We start from the raw sequence: 18,316 nt of genomic DNA on the forward strand, positions 1-18,316 counted from the left end.
AAGAAAAACTGTTTAAACTTTGTTTTGATTTTTGGCAAACCAAACAGCAAGTACTTTTCTATTCTCTCAGATCTTTCCAGGTACCAAAAAAAGCATCTTTTCATAATCATGCATCTCAGGAAAAAATAGTCTTACAAAATCCATTTCTTATGCTAAATACTAGTTACAAATAAGAGTATTAACACAAAACTCCCAATTCCTATTTTTAAATACAAATACTGTGTTATATTATGAAATGGGGATAATTAAAACATATCAATGGCTACAAATCTAGTAATTTAAAGCAAACTGAAACATGCTGTTTGCTTTTATGTGGAAGAATTAGGATATTATATGGTTCAAGCACTGCAATAATTTCTATCAACTTCTTGATGCCTAGAATGTCAAACTGCCAAACAGAAAGACATGTATTCAGATCTGAATAGCACCAGGTGTTTTTCTTTTTTTTCTTTTTTTAAAAAAAAGATACTAACATTTATTAAAATGAGTGACGTGACTACTTTCTGAAAGTGACATGCACGGGTAGAGAATTTGCTTTAAGTCTCCAACTAATAAGCTAAGTCTTAGACAATACTTAACAATTATTAATATATTTCATGGTACACAAGAAAACAGTGCTTCCACAGCATATCCCTAGTTCTCAAGTACAAAAATATCAGTTATGGGTAGTCAATAGTTATCAAAATTTTTATTGGTACAGAATGAAAGCAGCATTTACTTTTATTTTAAACCATACATCATAAAATTCCCTAGTACACATGTGGAGGAGTGAAATAGGCTCTGTACTATTTACCAGCTACTGATCCTATGTCTGGATTTATTTGGCCTTTCCTAGCCAAGTACAAATAATATCATTTACAGCAAAGGGAAGGCAGTTCTTCAGTGTGAAAGGTCAGTATTTAGTCTTACTAAAGCACTATTTTTGAAACAATACATCACTTAAATCTATAATCACATACACTAAGAGTGAAAAACAAATTTTTATTAACAAGAACTATTGAGACTGGGCATAAGTGTCTTAACCACAAACCCTGGAAATATTATGAGTGCTTTGATGTGGCCCTTTTTGGTGAGAGAATAAGAACAGTGAAGTATGGCTTTTCAATCTTCCTTTAAAAGCATGTTTTATATAATTTTTTAGGCTTAAATGATTTTAAAAGACCTCTCACATTTTCCTGTAAAATCATTTGCTAATTGATATTGTTAATTACAATATCAGTACATTAAGTCAAAGACTGACAGTTGATCATCAACATAATACAGAAGCCATTTGTTTTTGCTGTTGATTTTAAGGGAGGTATTCCTTTTGTAGTAAGAGCCATCCTACAGTACTATTAAACATCTCAGAGCCCATTACTACATAGCTTCTCAAATAAAATCCTCAACGGTTTTGTTTTCCAGCAGATATTCTAATCAAGCTTATGCAGAGAGCAAATACAATCACGTGCAGACAGTTCAAAAGCATCTCTCATACATATTCTTTAACAGTTATCCTCTGCAACATAAAAGCCCCTCCTCACCCCAAGAAGATGGGGGGAGAAGGGGAAACAGGTCTGCCATTCATGTAGGAGTTTGGCTGGCATAAAATTTTATTAAAGTTGTTAACAAAAATAGTTAAACATTTTTACAATTTAACATCCAGTCTGACAAAAGGCAAATCAATGAAAAAAATACAAAAAAGTAAAAAAGTGCACTACCCCGTCCAGTATTTTGCTTTAAAGTCATGTCACTTACAGTATATGAAAAATAAACCCAGAAGTGTAATTACTTTAAAATACACCGCTTCCATATTTCAGTATTTTACACATATATTCTATAGTGGAAGAGGAGATCTCTTAAAAACTTTACTCTTAAAATATTGAGGTGCATATGCCAAGTCGAATAGACTTGGCAAGTCAAGTTGCAGTAGAGAATCCTTTCAAATTTGGCATTCCATTTACATACCTAACTGTGCCAGTAAGGTCTGTAGTACCTAAATCTTCTAGTAAGAACAGTAACTTTCTTTAATGTAGATTTACTAATACAGACAACTACAAGATATGGTGAGGTCAGCAATTCTATGGGATCCTAAGAGAGATACAAGTCCTGATTTCTTCTTCGAATGGTACAATGTCACGACAAACTTTAAGGCCATGTTTTATTTGCTGATTAATGGACAAAAGGCAATGGATTCCCCCCCAACACCAAATATTTTCTTGAAAGTCTGTGCTCATAAAAATCATGAAAAGTTGGAAAGACTTAATTATTGAAACTTTAAATATATTTTACACAATCTTGTTTGTACAAAAATACAAGTTAAATATAAACATAAAGCAATCATGATAATTTTATGTAAATCCATTTTGTGATATTCTGTTATATATAAAAAAGTTTCTCAGCTCTGTCTCATTTGTGAAAAGATCAATACCAGATTGAATCGCTACTGGCAAATGGCCCTAAAAAGCACACTTTAGCATTAAATATGTTTTACACTGTACCATTTCCTGATTTCATCTTTTCTAAAGACTGGCAAAAGATAGGGCAGTATGTCCATAAACCAACAAATAATTTGGCGACAATGTCATAAAACACAAACACACAAATCTGTACAATAAACCCATTATGCAGTACATACTTGTTATGCACACATACACAGACATGGAATGAAACTTAGTGAGACGCTGTTTCAAGTTCACTGTTCTTCAGCCTGGCATTTTGTCTTACTTCATCAAATGAATATGACTTCGTTACCTTTCCATTCTTAAACACCGTATGAAGGAGATCCTGCAAGAAACACCAGTGTTTTAGCAAGAGTGAAACATCTCTCAAGGACATTTGCGAAATGAACAAATACAGGTTACACAAGTTACACAAACTTAAAAGCAAGCACCCGAATCAAATCTGTCAAGACTAGAGCCTCAGGCTGTTAAAATACTTGACCTTTTCAGCTTCCACTGGTCCCTTTAGCTAAGGGTTAGACAGAAAAGAGAATTTAAGCCATTCTGTATGCAGATGGAAGTTTTATACCAAATAGTCCCCAAAGTGAAATGCCCATATCTGGCCAAAGTCAAAGACGTATAAGCTAAATATAACCTGCTAGAGCAGCTAGTAAGAAAGGATGCTCGCTTGAACCAATTTTAAGTGCGGTTCAATTACACAGCTTCAGACAAAATCTTTATTTCCTCCACAGCAACTATGAAAAAAGCTTTCTTTGCAATCCCCTTTGCACATATATTCTGTAAAACAGAGTAAGAGTACTAAAGAGTGCTCATGAACAGCACACTGAAAGAGCAAAGCACAGCACTGGACAGAAAAGTTAACACAAACCAATATCGGACAGCAGCTACGCCTGGTTAGCTGTTGCAAGAATCTGTGGTTTTAGGAAAACAGGTCCACAAAAGTTCCCCTTCCATCTGCCCTTCTGTTCCCAGAGTGACCAAAACCACATATATGATTCTAATATCCCAGTACAGAAAACTTCTTTATGAGTTATTTCATCTGTCAAGAATTGAAGAAGAAGTTTTGCATAATTTAAACCCATTTTTTTGTGATTTTGGGTTGTTTTGAAGAGAGATTTTCCACCATTTACTGCACATATATAAAATTTACAGGTGTGTATCATAAGCATATATACATGCATAGGCATATATGTAACTTTGAAAATAAGCAATAAGACTGCACTTCTGCCTTTACAGGCTTGAAGTTTTACTTGAGTTTTCTAGTACACAAAAGCACATTCGGGCTATCAGGCAGAGAGTTATAGAAGGAGGGGAACTGTAAAAATGCAACGGTAAGTGTAAAAGATCTGTCTGAGAAATTTAAAGATAGAAAGCAAACTGAGTTATATACTGAGTTACGTATGTAGATAATATGTGCTCTGGATGCCAAGACCTAAGAATAACAACAACCACCGAAGACTTTAAATGCTCTTAATACAGAAAGACACTCAACACATAACATTTCGTTGCTTGCCTACTGAAAACTTGCTTGCCTACTGAGATATCAAACCGAAAGCCTGAGATTAGGTTAAAGTTTGTGCTCATTTTACTGAAATAGCATTTAATTTTGCTATGCCAAAGAATTGACAGGGAAACTGACTTTCTGGTTTAATTTATATCTTTGAACACTGGCAAACTACTCCACGTACAGAACATTCCTACCTGAGGGAACTGTTTGCAAATCTCACCAGTGAAGTAGAAGCAAACTTTAGTTAAGCCTGCCTGTCTGTGTCCTCCCATATCTTCCCCCCCCCCCAATTCAGATACTACTCAGAAATTGAGCAATATAGCCTACAAAAAACTACTCAGCTAGCATATACTATGCCACATTGACACATTAGTTTTAGAAAAAAGCAATGACCCTTTTCTTTTCCTGAACAGACAGACTTCTAATTGTAAAACTTGAAGAGCTAACATTCTACTTCTATTGAATTTAGCTCTGAGGACACTTCTGAAGTAAGAAGACAAAGCTAAATATAAAGACAACTAAAACAAAATTCTAAAATTAAGTTATAACCTGCTTTTTCTCAGTCTACTTTTGCATGGAGAGCAATTTGAAAAAAATCTCAAAAATTTATACCTGTCCATACTCTTCAAGATCTCCCTTGCCTTCTTCAAGCGTCACATAATCTCCAGCAGGTGTCCTATGCAAAGACAGTCGGCCTTTCTTTGATCTTTTGTTTGGATCAGCTACTGGATCCTTGAAGACATTTACCTAAAAATCAGAAGAATGTCTTATAAAAGGAAAGAGCTTGGTAGGGCTTGTGTACTTTATGCAGATGGTGGTAATGTAACAGGAAATGTGAAACAGCTTTTCAAGTAGGGAGCCTTCTGTTGAAAACATGATGGTAGAAGCAGTAGAAGACATACCCCAAGACCGTTGGTCACCACATAACTACATTTGAAGGAACAGTTCAAGAGATCTCTAGTTAGTTTCTGCAGCAAAGCTCCACCAGATCCAAAGGCAATATTCTCAATACTCCATTTATTCTTCTTCATTCCCTCCACAATCTAATAAGAAAAAGAAAACGATGATAGAATCTATTTTTAAACCATGCCATTTTTCCAAAAAAATTTTTTACTACTTAAAGGAGATGCTTTTACAGACAACTAAACCAACTAACATTCAGTTTCCAGGAGATATATGTAACAATTTTGTCAATATTTGGCATGCTGTTTACTTTTTTAATTGTTATTCCAGCACATGATAATTACAAAAAAGTCTTTGCTATAATACTATTATCATGCTGGCATATGCAATAAAGATCACTTTTTTCCTTCCCAAACTAGGGTAGCTCAGTAATGTAATGCCCAGACGATCAGAGCTCTAAAGAAAATAGATGACTTTGTGGGAGTACTTCAGAGCCTTCCGACTTCTCAGAATTATGGGCAGGCCTCAAAGTATAATGTGAATCCTGAAAGAAAGCAATCATCTTGCACACCCACTCCAGAAAGATCTGCCCACTTAGACCAATGACTGCAACAGAACAGTTCTTCTGAAGCCAGAAATAGTTGCATTAGAAATTTATAGGATGGGAAATGGAGATACATATTTTCTCATTTGATTCACAACAACTGAATATGCCAACCAAAAGCTACTCAAAAAGTTTGCTTTGCCACCTTCTCAGGCAGATACAGATCAGTGTGAACTGCACGCCTATCAACAGGCAATTTAAGACTTACTATATCAGTTCCTTTCCATCCTAACTCTAGCCACAGAAACATGTCATCCTCTAGCCTGGAGTCACGGATGCTCGTTCAGTCATACTCATAAATGGTCATGATTTGTTTCCCTGACCTGTTACCCCTACAACAGTCTGACAAGATGGTTATAAGCCCAACAGAAGTGTGTCTGAATTTATAGCTATAACATTCCACTAACAAGAGTGGGTGAGAAAAATTTAGAGTGGGTGAAACAGCAAAATCCCACACCATCCAGAAAAAGGAAGCTAAGGAGCAGAACGGATGGAGATAATCCAAGGAGAACAGTGCAGAGTTTCAGAAATCAACAGCATCAGAAGTCTGGCAATCTTATGTGCACTCTCAGCCTTCTGTATAAAAGGGGAACGCCAGGGAAACACTGAACAGGACTGTTTCAGCAGCTACTGAGGTCAAATCAATTTCCTTAAGGGATGGCTAAGGCAAAGTGAAAGTTTCCTAAGACAAAAAGAGGCAATTCAACTTCAGACACAAGACAGTGGCAAACTAGTAGCTAATGTAAACAAAAATGCATACTAGTATTTTGTTTATCCATTTAGTCACACGTATATCTCTTGAAGGATACTCTCAAAGTCTGAATGCCTAGCAGAGACCAGCCAACAGAAAATGTAGCCTGCAGAGCCATAACCTTTCAAGGGTGTGCCCTGAACATTCTCCCACCAGATTTGTAGCGGAGACATCTCCCATAGAGAGACCTTGTTAGTGAGTTTCTCTCATTCTCATGGTGCCAGTTTACTAAGCCTCATCCAACAAGCCAAGCAAAAAAAAAAAAACAAAAAAAAACAAACAAAAAAAATCTCAGACCCGCCTCCCCTCTGCCATGATTTTCACTTAAGAGAACCTTTTGGAAGGCTCTGCATCTTGAACAAATACCTCCTCAATATTTGAAAATCCTGTGGATTCTGGCAGCAGCCATCATATCCTCTGAGATGGTGACTTTGCACAAAAGGAATCTGTATTTTCAGGTCAGTAGGTTCTCGTGGAATCAGTTTTAAAAGGGGCATCCAAAGAGTATAAAGGATTTAGGGCAAATACGTGAATGAGATTCTCCCTTAAGCATTCTGGAAATAACTGAAGGTGACAAAGGAAGGGTAAGAAAAGGGATTTTTATCCCCTCTCAAGCTTAAGGCTACTAGAACAGTAAGAAATTAGCCTGGACAGGGCCTGCGTAAGGACTGTGCTTGCTTACGCTGTCTTTAGATAAAGCAAACATAGGTAAACTCCACCTAAATTCTGAGCAAGTTCCGTCCAGACACTGATCAACCCTGAAGTCACACAAACTGCTAGCCAGGCCTGAGCCTGCATATCCTGCCTCTGTGCTTATCAGGTCTTATAGATCAGGTCTGACATTGCCCTCCTCTCCAAGCTGTGCAAATGCTCACAAGCAGAACTTGACTGAATGTATCTGCGAGATGTAGCATAAACAAAGATGGCATAAACATCTCACTAAGGCTTAGACTTCATGTCCACTGATACCTGTAGGATAACAGATGCTAGTGCAAGTATAGAGCAGCTGGGCCATGGCTGCTCAGCCCCCTTGCCTGCGTTAGAAGGAGTGTGAACCCCTTTCAGCTAGTGTTCCTGCCCTCACTTACAGACAGTTTGTCCATCTCTTGCCATCTACACAACTACTCACTTAACCCAGGTGAAGAATTAGCTTCCACTGTCCACTCTTTCCCATGGGATTTTCCTTAGTCAGACTGATCTTTGGCTGATAAGGGGTGGAAGAAGGGAAGGGATATCTAGACTAGAGCTGAAATATGGCCCTGAGGGTACCAGTGACCCACAACAGAGGCCCAGATTAAAGGTTCCATAAGTATGGAGCAGAGATGGCAAACAGCAGCAACAATGGGGAGGAAGAAAAGAGAAAGATCCCGAGCACAACTTAAGTTTCTCCCAAAGGAGAACCATACAGAAGAATTTATTGTATCACACTTTCACACTTATGCAAGGAGAATAGTTCAGGTGTCCAGGTTTTGACCATCTTCCTCTGACCATTCTGGGCATAATTATCAGTTGTGACTCCAGATTAGAGGATTTTCTCTGGATAATAATTTAAAGACAGCTGGAAATTGAATGTTCAAAGAAAATCCTTTGAAAGTGTAGTATATTGTGGAGTTAGCAGATTGGAATGATTTTAAAAAGTGAAAATGCCAGAAGAAAGTCAGAAAAGGTTCCTTACCTGTTCTACCAGCATCCCCTATTAAAACAAAGAATTTTAAAATCCAGTTTATATTCTGAGTTGTTTTCTATATTTTTGTTTCAGCTAGTTTGGATAGTTAAATGAGACTGATCAGTCATTACTCATTCCAGCTTTCCTACCATAGCCATTACCATAGATTTGATCTCTAACAACAGATCACATCTAAAGTCTAAGACTGATATGGTAATTAAAACAATCACTTGTACAGGCTTTAGCAGGGAAAAAAAATAAAAGGCCATAATATTTGTTCATGTCAACTCCTTTTTGGAAAGGAAGAGTTTTACTTCAGGATTTTTTTTTAAATGGCATCCTATTGTCCAGTCTTTTAAAAGTCTGCATGATAACTTTGACTGCTGACATAAGAGCAAAAAGAGCTCCATGAAATTTTAAATGAAAGGAAAATCAGGCTGCAAGCTCATGGTCTTCTGCTCCAATATAACTTGCTGCTGCCAAATAAGCAGTGTCTCTTTCCTCCCTTCTTGCTTCCCCCAACTCCAACCAACAGGTTTTTTTCTCTCCTGTATGGTGCTGGTGATTACTGGACCCTTCACTTGGCCAATTCAATCACTAGAACAACAGAAAATTGACTACTTTCAGTTGAATTAGTTTCCTTCTACATTTGTGGTTGAATTAGTTTGGGGGGGTTTAATGACCAAAGCTGACATGAAATGTGCAGCAAGATTACGGAGTCAGGAAAAGATAATAGGAAGGCCACTAGGCAATAGCAAGTTGCTATGCCTGCTCCATGAGTCTTGTGAAACAAGATCCTCAACTATTTTCTACTATATATTACAGGTAGATTTGTTTTCATAAATCAATAACAGTTTGACTGAGGAAAATATGTAAACAGGTGGATCGTCTGAGCAAAGAATTACTCCTTCCATCCACATTCTCTCCCTTTAACTGATGGAATTATTTCCCTAATCAATTTAGTGAGTAGTGCCTTTTTCCTGCAATGTAAAAGCTTTAACTATTAGTTTTAACATTATTATTACAATCAACGATGTATGAGCTTATCTCCTTAAATTCTGTCAGGTATAACTTCCAGAAGGTAATCTCCAAATTCTTTACAAGAAAGTATTAGTGGTCCAGTTTGTTTCCTGTCACAGACTCATGAAAATCTCAACAGGGACATGTTTTGCCTAATACAGTCATCAATTCATGGCTAAATTCTGCTTAACAGTCATTGAGAATAAATATTTTATAAAAATCAAGCAATTTTTCTTCCCTTGGTATCTAGTGTTAAGATTTTCCTTCCAAGCTATTAACCTTTCATGCTTGCGCTCTGTTAAACACATTAGCACAGTTGTATAGTCTCAAAAAAAAACCCACAGAAAAATCAAATTTGCTTTCAAAACCATTGGAGCAGGAGCAAAACGGTAGTGCATGACTGCACTAAAGTTGGCATATCAGCTAGCAATTTCAATATTAACTGCTCATTAAAGATTCGAATAATGAGCATCTCCAGAATTCTGTGGTTTAGGTTCTCATTATGGGCTCATGCTAAGTATGCAGACAGTTTCATAGCAGCTAGAAAATGAGCTTGGTGTCTCTCTTACTCCTAAATTTGAGAAGTGGCAAAACTCAGCTTTGTTAAAAAGAATCTAGAGGTATGTCGACCTAGAAACCCAAGACAAGTGTCCATAAAATACAGTAAAATTTGTCTTAAATCTATCCAACTTATTTCTGTTTTTGAACTCTAGTTCAGCTAACAATGCTCTACCATAGCTAATGATGAAATGTCCCAGGAAAAAACTGATGAAGTCAAGTCTTCCTTTGTGTAACCCTCATCATACGTAGTTACTGCAGCCTGTCCCATTTTGATTGGATTATATTAGCTAGTATCTTCCTCTAGGCAATAGTGGTGAATTTATAATTAGCTTCCAGCATGCAGTAGCTACTAAATAATTAATTTTTGTCTTGCTAAAATTGCACTTTTAGCATCATTAGTAAAAGGTTATGTGTATTCACCAGATTCTAGCATCAGTGGTCCAACATGGTCCAGTTTGACTCAAACTATGGGTTAGTCCATATTTAAAGTCCAAATAATCCAGTCATTTGTATTTTCTGGGTTTTCAACAATGCCTGTTCCATCAGTTGCCAAATCAATGGACTCCCTAGCCTTGTTTTGAAAAGTCTCCTTCAAAAACCACACCTTCAAAATTTGAATGCAAGCACACTTCAGATGCTACATAACTAGTGAGCCAAACAAGTTCATTACTACTATTGCTGTAGCACAGCAATCATGCAATGTACTTTAGATATCAATGAAAGGACCAATTACTGCTAGATCTTGATCTGAATTAGGCTTGACAAGAAGAATGAAAGCAAGCAAAGAGAGAGACAGTGGGAGGACAAGAGTCACAACAGTGAGATTAGGAAATGCCTTTTAGTTACCTATGCATCTTAATAATCCCCTTTGGTGTTGTAATGAATTTGTTTTATTTGTTAGGATATCACTGGCAGTGTCTGGAACGAAGGGCAGGGTGGGATCGGTAGAGAAGCTGCATCAGCTGACTAGCCACGATACATTGCAGATTAAATGTCAACATTGCCAGCTTCACTGTGACACATGAACATGATCCCCTACCTCTTGCAATGTGTTGATATCCACACCATCCCCTTGAATAACTCTGAGATACGGTGGCAGCAACTTGTAGCCTTTTGAGTTCTCTGTAATGGGAAACTTCTTCCCTAAGATCTCCAAGACCTATTGAAAACAGAAAGAAGACATTCAAACAAAAACCCCATTCTCTCCCCCCATCCTCAATTCCGCAATTCCCAGCAAAGAAACACTATTTCCATGTTTGAGTCATGTTCTCAAAAAAGCAAACCCATAAATATACCCACATACCCTGCTCTAAATATATCCACATAAACACACAAGCAAAAAGTATGCCAGTCATTGTGCTGGAAGCCATTAGATTAAAGCAGTCAGAGACCATATGGCCTTTACAAACTTGTACACAAGAGCTAATCAGAAACATGCATCCCTCCTTTCTCTTTTTGGCTGCTACAATCTATTAAGGTGTCAGCTAACAACCTGCTCTTTCTTTGACCTGCCTTTAAATGGCACATGGGGCTTTCAGTTTTTCTGAGATTTTGTTAACCAGCAATAATTAAAATAAAACTCTTCAGCTAGAACTTTTTTTCTTATCAGCTCTGATAAAAAGATTATTCAAAGTTCCTTTTTATTAAATGTCACATCTCAAAGGGGAAAAAAAGTTATAAACAGTAACTTAAAGTTGTATGAATCTGATCTGATAGCCAACATACCTACAATCTCCTCTACTTTCTTATTAAAACAGTGCTGAAAGCTACTCTAATTCAGAAGTATCAACAATTTTTACAATAAAACTGCAAAAAGCATTATTCTCTCTTAAAAGCTACAAGGCAAGAAGTGTTCCTCAGCTTTAACGTCACATGCCACTGACTTAAATGCAAGTCTTACAAAACAGAGAAGAACGCTCAACTTGTATTTGTAGTATAAAACAGTGAGGTACATTATTACAGGACTCTAGATATCTAACCTTAATGGTAAGAAGTCTTATCTGCCTGGCACTTAGTAATACTTGAGCTGTTGCCTGTTTTATTTGTTAAGTGATGAGAGACCTCTCTCCATAGAGTCCTTCCGACCTCATTAGACAGCAGAGCTATCACTGTTGTAAAAGCTTCAGGAACAGCATGCGAGAACTGGTTTGTTGAAAAAGTTAATCTATTTAGGCTGCAAAAGAGTTTCCATACCTATATTTAATGACATAAATGTTTAGATTTTACAGAGGTCTAAAACGTCCAACACAAGCTATATGCTATGCATATGTTTCCTATGTTTGTTAGCTAGTCATTACAAAACAAAAACAACTGCCATTCCAAAGCTTGTATATAAATGACTTCAAGAAATCATTACCTTTAAAACAGTGTCAAGGGGATTCCCAGAATCTGGTCTAATAATAAGTGGTGCCTCTGGACTTCGGGCTTCAATTATGTGCCTTAAATCATCACCCCATATTTTTTCACAAGCATTATATATGTCGTAGCTGTCACTAACCACAGATACAGGCACTGAAGAGAACTGTGTCACTATGTGTTCAAAAGCATCTTTTTCATGATCTTTACCCCAAGCTGTTATGGTACTGTAAAGTCAATTGAAAATCCATATTAGAGCAGTATTTATATGTTAAATCACACATTCACTATTTCCTATTAGCAATAGTTCAAGGTAATGAAAGGCAATATGATTACACAGACAGGGCATACTATATGCTTATCAATTCTGTATTGCATGGCTAATAAATACACTAACAGTACCCTGGATTCATTTTTTACAACTCAGACAAACACTTCATACATGACATTTCTTTCACATGTAAATGTGAAATTCTTACATGTATGAGAGAGTGGGGGAAATTCTTTGTTAAATCTGAAATACAGACAGCTAGAGAACTACAGATGTAAGTACAGCACATCCACTCCAGCAATTTCAGACTACAGAATGGGAGGTAGAGAACTAGCATCTAAGCTAAAAAAAATTTAAAGAAAACAATTTATTTTCCTCCTTTTTTTTTTTTTTTTTTTTTTTAATACGGATTTAAAAGCGCTGTGGTGGTTCTGTCCACTCATACAAAGGCTCTTCTCCTAAGAAAAATGCAGAGTGTTACCCTTGGTACAAGGGTACAAGCAAGCACATACAACAGCGTTGCCAAGAGAGGTAATAAGTTACTGAATGCCAGCTGATCAGCGGTGACAGTCTGCATGTAGCTGCCACAGACCAGCTGATACAACTTACATTACATAACTTGTGTGTGAACCGCTAAAAAATGTGCTCACACAAAGAACAGGTGTGCAGTAGGAGCTAGCGTGCATTAAATTTATACCGTAACATACTAGCATCAGCTTCTCTGTTTGGACAAACCCTGGCTTATGGTAGTGAAGAGACAGGAGAAAGTTCTTCTCAAAGAGGTTGGGGCAGTCGCAGAAACAACCCTGGTGGTGTGCCAGGGGCAAGCGCCATGATTGCAACACCACCTCAAGAACTTTGGAACATATTGGATTGCTTGCATGAGATTCTGTGCACTAGCTTGAAAAAAAGTGGCTGAAGTCTCCATTTATCAATGTGAACTTTAACTGGGACAATTTAAGCTGTCTGCTGTCATGTCACCACTTCAATGTGCTGCGCAGAAGACATTTCTTCTCTGGCTCCATGTATTTTCTTTCTTTCATTATGGTTAATTTCATAGCTGCTTGGTCAATCATTTTTGGATTTAACTGTAGTATCAAGCTAAGCTAAAGAGCAGAAGTTTCCAACAGGTTTTGTTATTTCTACTCATCAAGTGGGAGTTCTATAGCGGCTCTACAGCAGTGCTCCAGATCAAGGCACTAGGTTTTCTGCTTGCTAAGAAAAAAGCAAATGTCCCTTCCTTTATATTATTCTCATTTCTGTGTGAAGGCATGCAAATGAAATCCAAAAGATTTCTATTCACTCCTGACCTTGTACAGGACTCAGTTTATTTCCCCCCCCCCCCCCCCAAAAAAAAAGAGAGAGAGAGAGAGAGAGAGAGAGAGAGAGAGAGAGAGAGAGAGAGAGAGAGAGAATGTGCGCGTGTGAACAAGCTTCAGTGCAACTGCCTCTTTTGAAGGGGGAACATGATATGGGAGAGCCTAGAGTTGCAACTCTTATGACTTTTCAATTTATGATGTTATGTTTAAACATTTTTAAAGGCTCTTATCAGCTCTTCGCAGCTATTCACAACATAAATCTTCAATATCTATTTTTATCTGTAAGCTTACAAGTCCATTGTAAAAAAACAACTACGCCACCATTGTGCTCCTAGACAGCTGGACCAATCGTCACTAATACTGTATGATATAAATGAAACAGCTTATGCCTGCCCCTCCTCTGGAGTGAAAAAGATATTTCTGGATACAAAGATGGATAAACAAGTATATTTTGTCAAACTTTTAAAAAGTTTTTTTAGCTGAAAAATCTTACCTGTGTTCAGCAGCTGGAACAGAATATCCTGGAACTGGGTCTTTTGTTCCATAGTACTTTTTAATTAATGCAATTCCTGCTACAGTGTCTGTTCCTTTGAAGTTCACCAAGTGAGCCGAAGCTCCTATTCCTGCAGTCTGAAAGAGATGAAACTTAGTTGCTACACGAAATACAGAAGGCTAAAATCAACTACTGCCTAAGGTTAGTTCTAAACAGCAAGATTCTAACTCAATTACCATTTCATTCATATACTCTTCATGCATTTCCACAGGAAAGAGTTTCCACAAGGAGAAAAGCTCTCCCAATCTAGTGCTCAGACACAGTTCAGGCGTGTGCACCCCCCACCAACTTCCTCCCTACTTTCCCTCGCAAGTCCGAATACAGTGCTGTATGCATCCATAATTTCACAGCTGTATTTAGAAACAATAGTTAACAGATACATGCTGTAATGCTCTGAAGTATAGTTAAGAAGGATTAGACTTCTCAAGCTGTTAGACAATTAGTATTACCTCTTGTGAAGAAACTCCTCTGTAGCCGAAGTCATGCAGTTTGTACTCCAGTCCTTCTAAGCTGCCAGAAGTCTCCAGCAAATATCTGGCCAAAATCTTTTTCTGCTCTCTAGAATTTGTAGCAACTGTGATTGGATACCATGACTGAACAAGAATAGTCTAAAACAAAAACCAACACATTATTAGGTACATATTTGCTTAGCACTCAAAAATCCCCACATAGCATTTAATCAGGCACAAAAAGGTCTATTTATTTTCAGCACCAGCTGAGAAAGTACTAAGGCCTGCAATAGTTTGCTTTAGGGTTTAAGTAATTGGCCTTTAGTCATAAGGTAGGTCAAGTATTGAGTGATCATCTCAGGAGTCATTGTTCTCATAGACACACAACACTTCCCACTTCTCCTCCTCCTTCTCCTCTTCTTGTGGAATAAGTACTGTTGTGATTTTCCCCTAAAATTATTACAAACGCTTGTTGGGTAGAAAAAGAAAAAAGGTCTCCGTAAAAAAGCTAAAGAAAGAATCCATGCTTATTTAAAGGAGAAAATGAAAGCTGCCAGTGATTCCCCTTAAACCAGTAAGGTATTCATCTTTTAACTTAAATGCATTAATATTTATTTAGAAAAGCATGCTAACTTTCCAAAACTGACCTCAATCCAATTTGTGAGCCAGTAGCACTCTGGATCTGTGTTTTCTACTGTGAAGAGAACATTTCCTCTGGGAATGACAGAGCCCTCAGGAACAGCCTTTATTTCTATAGGAAGATGACCATCATATTTCTGTGAGAGAAACAGTAATATTGTTAGACAACAGAAAAGATTGGGAGCTATTTCTGCTTTATTTGACTGCAGCTGATATAAGTCAGGCTGTAATTTTCATGCAAATGAAGCTTTTCTTTTCTTTCTTTCTTTCTTTAAGCCCCCTAAATAATTTGGCTTATTTACACACCCACCCGAGTATATCGTAAAACCTATTTATCAAAAACCAAACCAAACTCTGTAACCTAAAAAAGAAAGTCTCCTTATCAAACTGAATGATGTTTATCAGTTTTATCCCTTGTGCAAATTGATTCAGGAAGGCTTAAATATTCTATAAAAACACATATGCTCCACAAACAGAAGAAGAAATAGTTGCTGCTCAGTTTCTTTAAGCCTTTCTCATGAGGTAAGCTAAAAAAGTTTAGCCATTAAGTCTCAAAAAAGGCAAAACAAAAAACTGACCCCTCCAAATATTCTACTTTTGCTTAGTCCAGATGCATACTTCATTATTTTATTGGAGTGGGATCCACTAAACAGCTATTTTAAAAACTATTTTATCTCAGCTATTCACTAAACATTAAATCCAGTCTTGAAGTGTCATTCTTTTGTCAAATATGAGCTTTCATTCCTGAAAGACTAAACATTCTGTGGAAAATGCATTTTGCTAAAGAATAAGTTGCAAACAATAAAACAGTAATTATAACCTTCTGAGCAAGCTTTGGAAGCTCTGATAAAAATATTTAAAACATTTTGTGTTCTAATACTTTTTGACAGAAAGCTTCACATGAGATACTACTTCTTTAAAGGCAACAAAAAGAATTGCACTGCATTAGAGAAGTTAAACAGATTTGTAAGTAGCACCAATACATGTTCTCCAGTGCCCAGTACACATCGCAAGTCTCTCCAAAACTACACTTTAAAAGTTTCTTCTGAACAGTAATAGGCTGAAGCAAATTGTGTTTTTATACCACAAAGGTTCAGCTCTCAGACTTGGAGATGACTAGTCTGGATTAAGAGATGACAATGAGGCCTTCAAAAACGCCAAAAATTATTTATTAATGTTTTATTGAAGAAAAAAAGTACACTCATGAACAAAAACAAAACAAGGAGATTTAAAAGTGGCTATAGGTGTTGATTTTGTCAAAGGAAACAGTAATACGTTAAACTCATAGCACTGTATCATAGCTCTTAAAATTTTTAGGCAGGATCAACTTCTTTCCTGTAATAAGGTATCTCTGCAGCTGACACTAAGTGTATCAGGTAAGCATTTTAGGCAAAACACATTATTGATTCCCCTCTTTCACCCCCAAGATTACCTCCAAACAATCAGGCCTTACATTTCAATCTGTTCTCATCAATTTCTGCCCACTTTCAGCTTTTCCATCATCTGCTCATTCCCCAGACAGCCCATTCCTCACTTCTGCTCCTTTACCCTGTGAATATTTACTCATTCATCTATTTTCTGTGCAGATTCATGCATGTGTATTTCAGATTCATTTGGGCACTTAATTCATAGAGCCACTGCTCCCTCTGCTTTACCTAACACAGATACAAGTCTCTATACACACAGGCATTATGTGATAACGGGAAAGCAGAGCCAGGGAGCAGGCAACGGTAGGTATGTATCTGAATACACACAGGAATTCAGCAAGCATGGTGGGGGGCTCAGTGTGCCTATAGGAGATTACAAGGACCCAAAGAGAACATACACTTCCAGTTTGAGAGCCACTAGTATTTAAGATCAAGAAGCAAAAATGATACTTGTTTTTATATGCGTATCATTTTAGCAAGAAAATCTGATCAAGGAAATAAAGGAATCAAGGAATAGACTATGTGCACAGAAGTACTTGGGAAGTCTATTTTGACTAAACTCAAAAAGCAGGAGTTCAAAGGGGATTAGTTAAACTACATTAAAACTTAGTGTGGACAGGCATGCAGCATTAAAAGAGTCTTAATTCAATTTAGCCAAAGAGGGATCAAGATTAGTTTAATTACTAATAACAGTAGTTCCCAATGTATAATGTAGCTTAAATATGAATTTGGTGTGAATTCACATCTGTAGTTATTTCAAATGGATGCAAGTTCCCTATAAACCTCTCCATAACTTCATCTTAGAAAACAGTATTATTTACCATGCTGCCATTTTCAACACTTAGTTGAAGTTCTCTTCTCTTTTCTACACCTTATGGTCCACTGTGGTTGCAAGATGACACCCAGATATATTCACAGATACATGCCACCATAAAATACATTTGGTCAGCATATCCAGAGGAAAATATACGGGAGTAAAAATTGCCTTTGCAAATGCAAAACATATGCATTCACTAGAACCCACAATGAAACCATATTTAATTCATCTGCGGAGATCAGAACAGCTCTGATGAATGTTATTAGTCTGAATCTGCTGCTTTTACAGAGAAGAGATGTTTGCAATTATGTGAAGAATGACACCCTTTTAAACAACAGGGAAAGAGGAAAGGATACTGTGAAAAGACAAATTTGGAAGGCTTTGTGCATCAGAAGTGCTCAAGTCTTGTATTTCATAAAGTTGAACTTAAGTATTGCTGAAAAAAATTAGGAAACCATTGAATAAAACATGTATTTTCTTAAACTATTTACACATGCAAGAAGTTGTAATGCTTTCTGCATTAGCAGAAAAGTGGTTATGATTAGTTACAGAAAGCAATATAAATGACACAACCAACCACTAAGAACTATATTATATAGACATTTGCCAACAAGACCTCACTTATTCTAGCTGGCTGACAGCAGCAATAAATCTTTATTACCTGCAAAGCCATATTTGGTATCTAAAAGGATGAAGATTGCTTTTCTCTATGGACTTACAATTATATGGTTATTCTTTGACAGCTGTTACTCCCTGTAGGCTGAACATAAAAGGCTAAATTTATCCACCTTTTACTATCATGGTTAAAATAGCTTTGTTTTAAGGAGAAACTGCTATATTTATTCTACAGTTGATTCACAAATCCTTCATGATGATTTCTTAGTATTTTCATTAATTTTTACCTCCAGAATATAGTTCCATCCCTTTTCATTGAAGACATCATCTTGAAAATGTTCCCTATACACTTCTTTGGCTTCCTTGATTTTTTCTTTGGTCACCACTTTACCTGTAGTTTCAGAAACACATAAAAGCTCAA

General features: G+C 36.9%; 1 protein-coding gene across 2 annotated transcripts in view; it reads right to left on the bottom strand.

The window, feature by feature from the left end:
* Positions 1-673: 673 nt before the first annotated feature.
* The window catches only part of NAMPT (nicotinamide phosphoribosyltransferase), a 30,977-nt gene continuing 13,334 nt past the window's right edge, over positions 674-18,316 (bottom strand). Inside the window, exons 3-12 of one of the 2 annotated variants that reach the window (XM_064505620.1) lie at positions 18,183-18,286; positions 15,045-15,173; positions 14,398-14,556; positions 13,889-14,025; positions 11,807-12,032; positions 10,490-10,609; positions 7,879-7,896; positions 4,848-4,988; positions 4,558-4,692; positions 674-2,763 (exon numbers count right to left, since the gene is read on the bottom strand). In XM_064505620.1, coding sequence (XP_064361690.1) covers positions 2,650-2,763; positions 4,558-4,692; positions 4,848-4,988; positions 7,879-7,896; positions 10,490-10,609; positions 11,807-12,032; positions 13,889-14,025; positions 14,398-14,556; positions 15,045-15,173; positions 18,183-18,286 — 1,283 coding nt within the window. In that variant the 3' untranslated portion in view covers positions 674-2,649. The remainder of the gene's footprint in view (positions 2,764-4,557; positions 4,693-4,847; positions 4,989-7,878; positions 7,897-10,489; positions 10,610-11,806; positions 12,033-13,888; positions 14,026-14,397; positions 14,557-15,044; positions 15,174-18,182; positions 18,287-18,316) is intronic. The other variant, XM_026097637.2, reaches the window with a different exon arrangement.

This window comes from Dromaius novaehollandiae, chromosome 1, assembly GCF_036370855.1.
Source record: "Dromaius novaehollandiae isolate bDroNov1 chromosome 1, bDroNov1.hap1, whole genome shotgun sequence".
NCBI lineage: Eukaryota > Metazoa > Chordata > Aves > Casuariiformes > Dromaiidae > Dromaius > Dromaius novaehollandiae.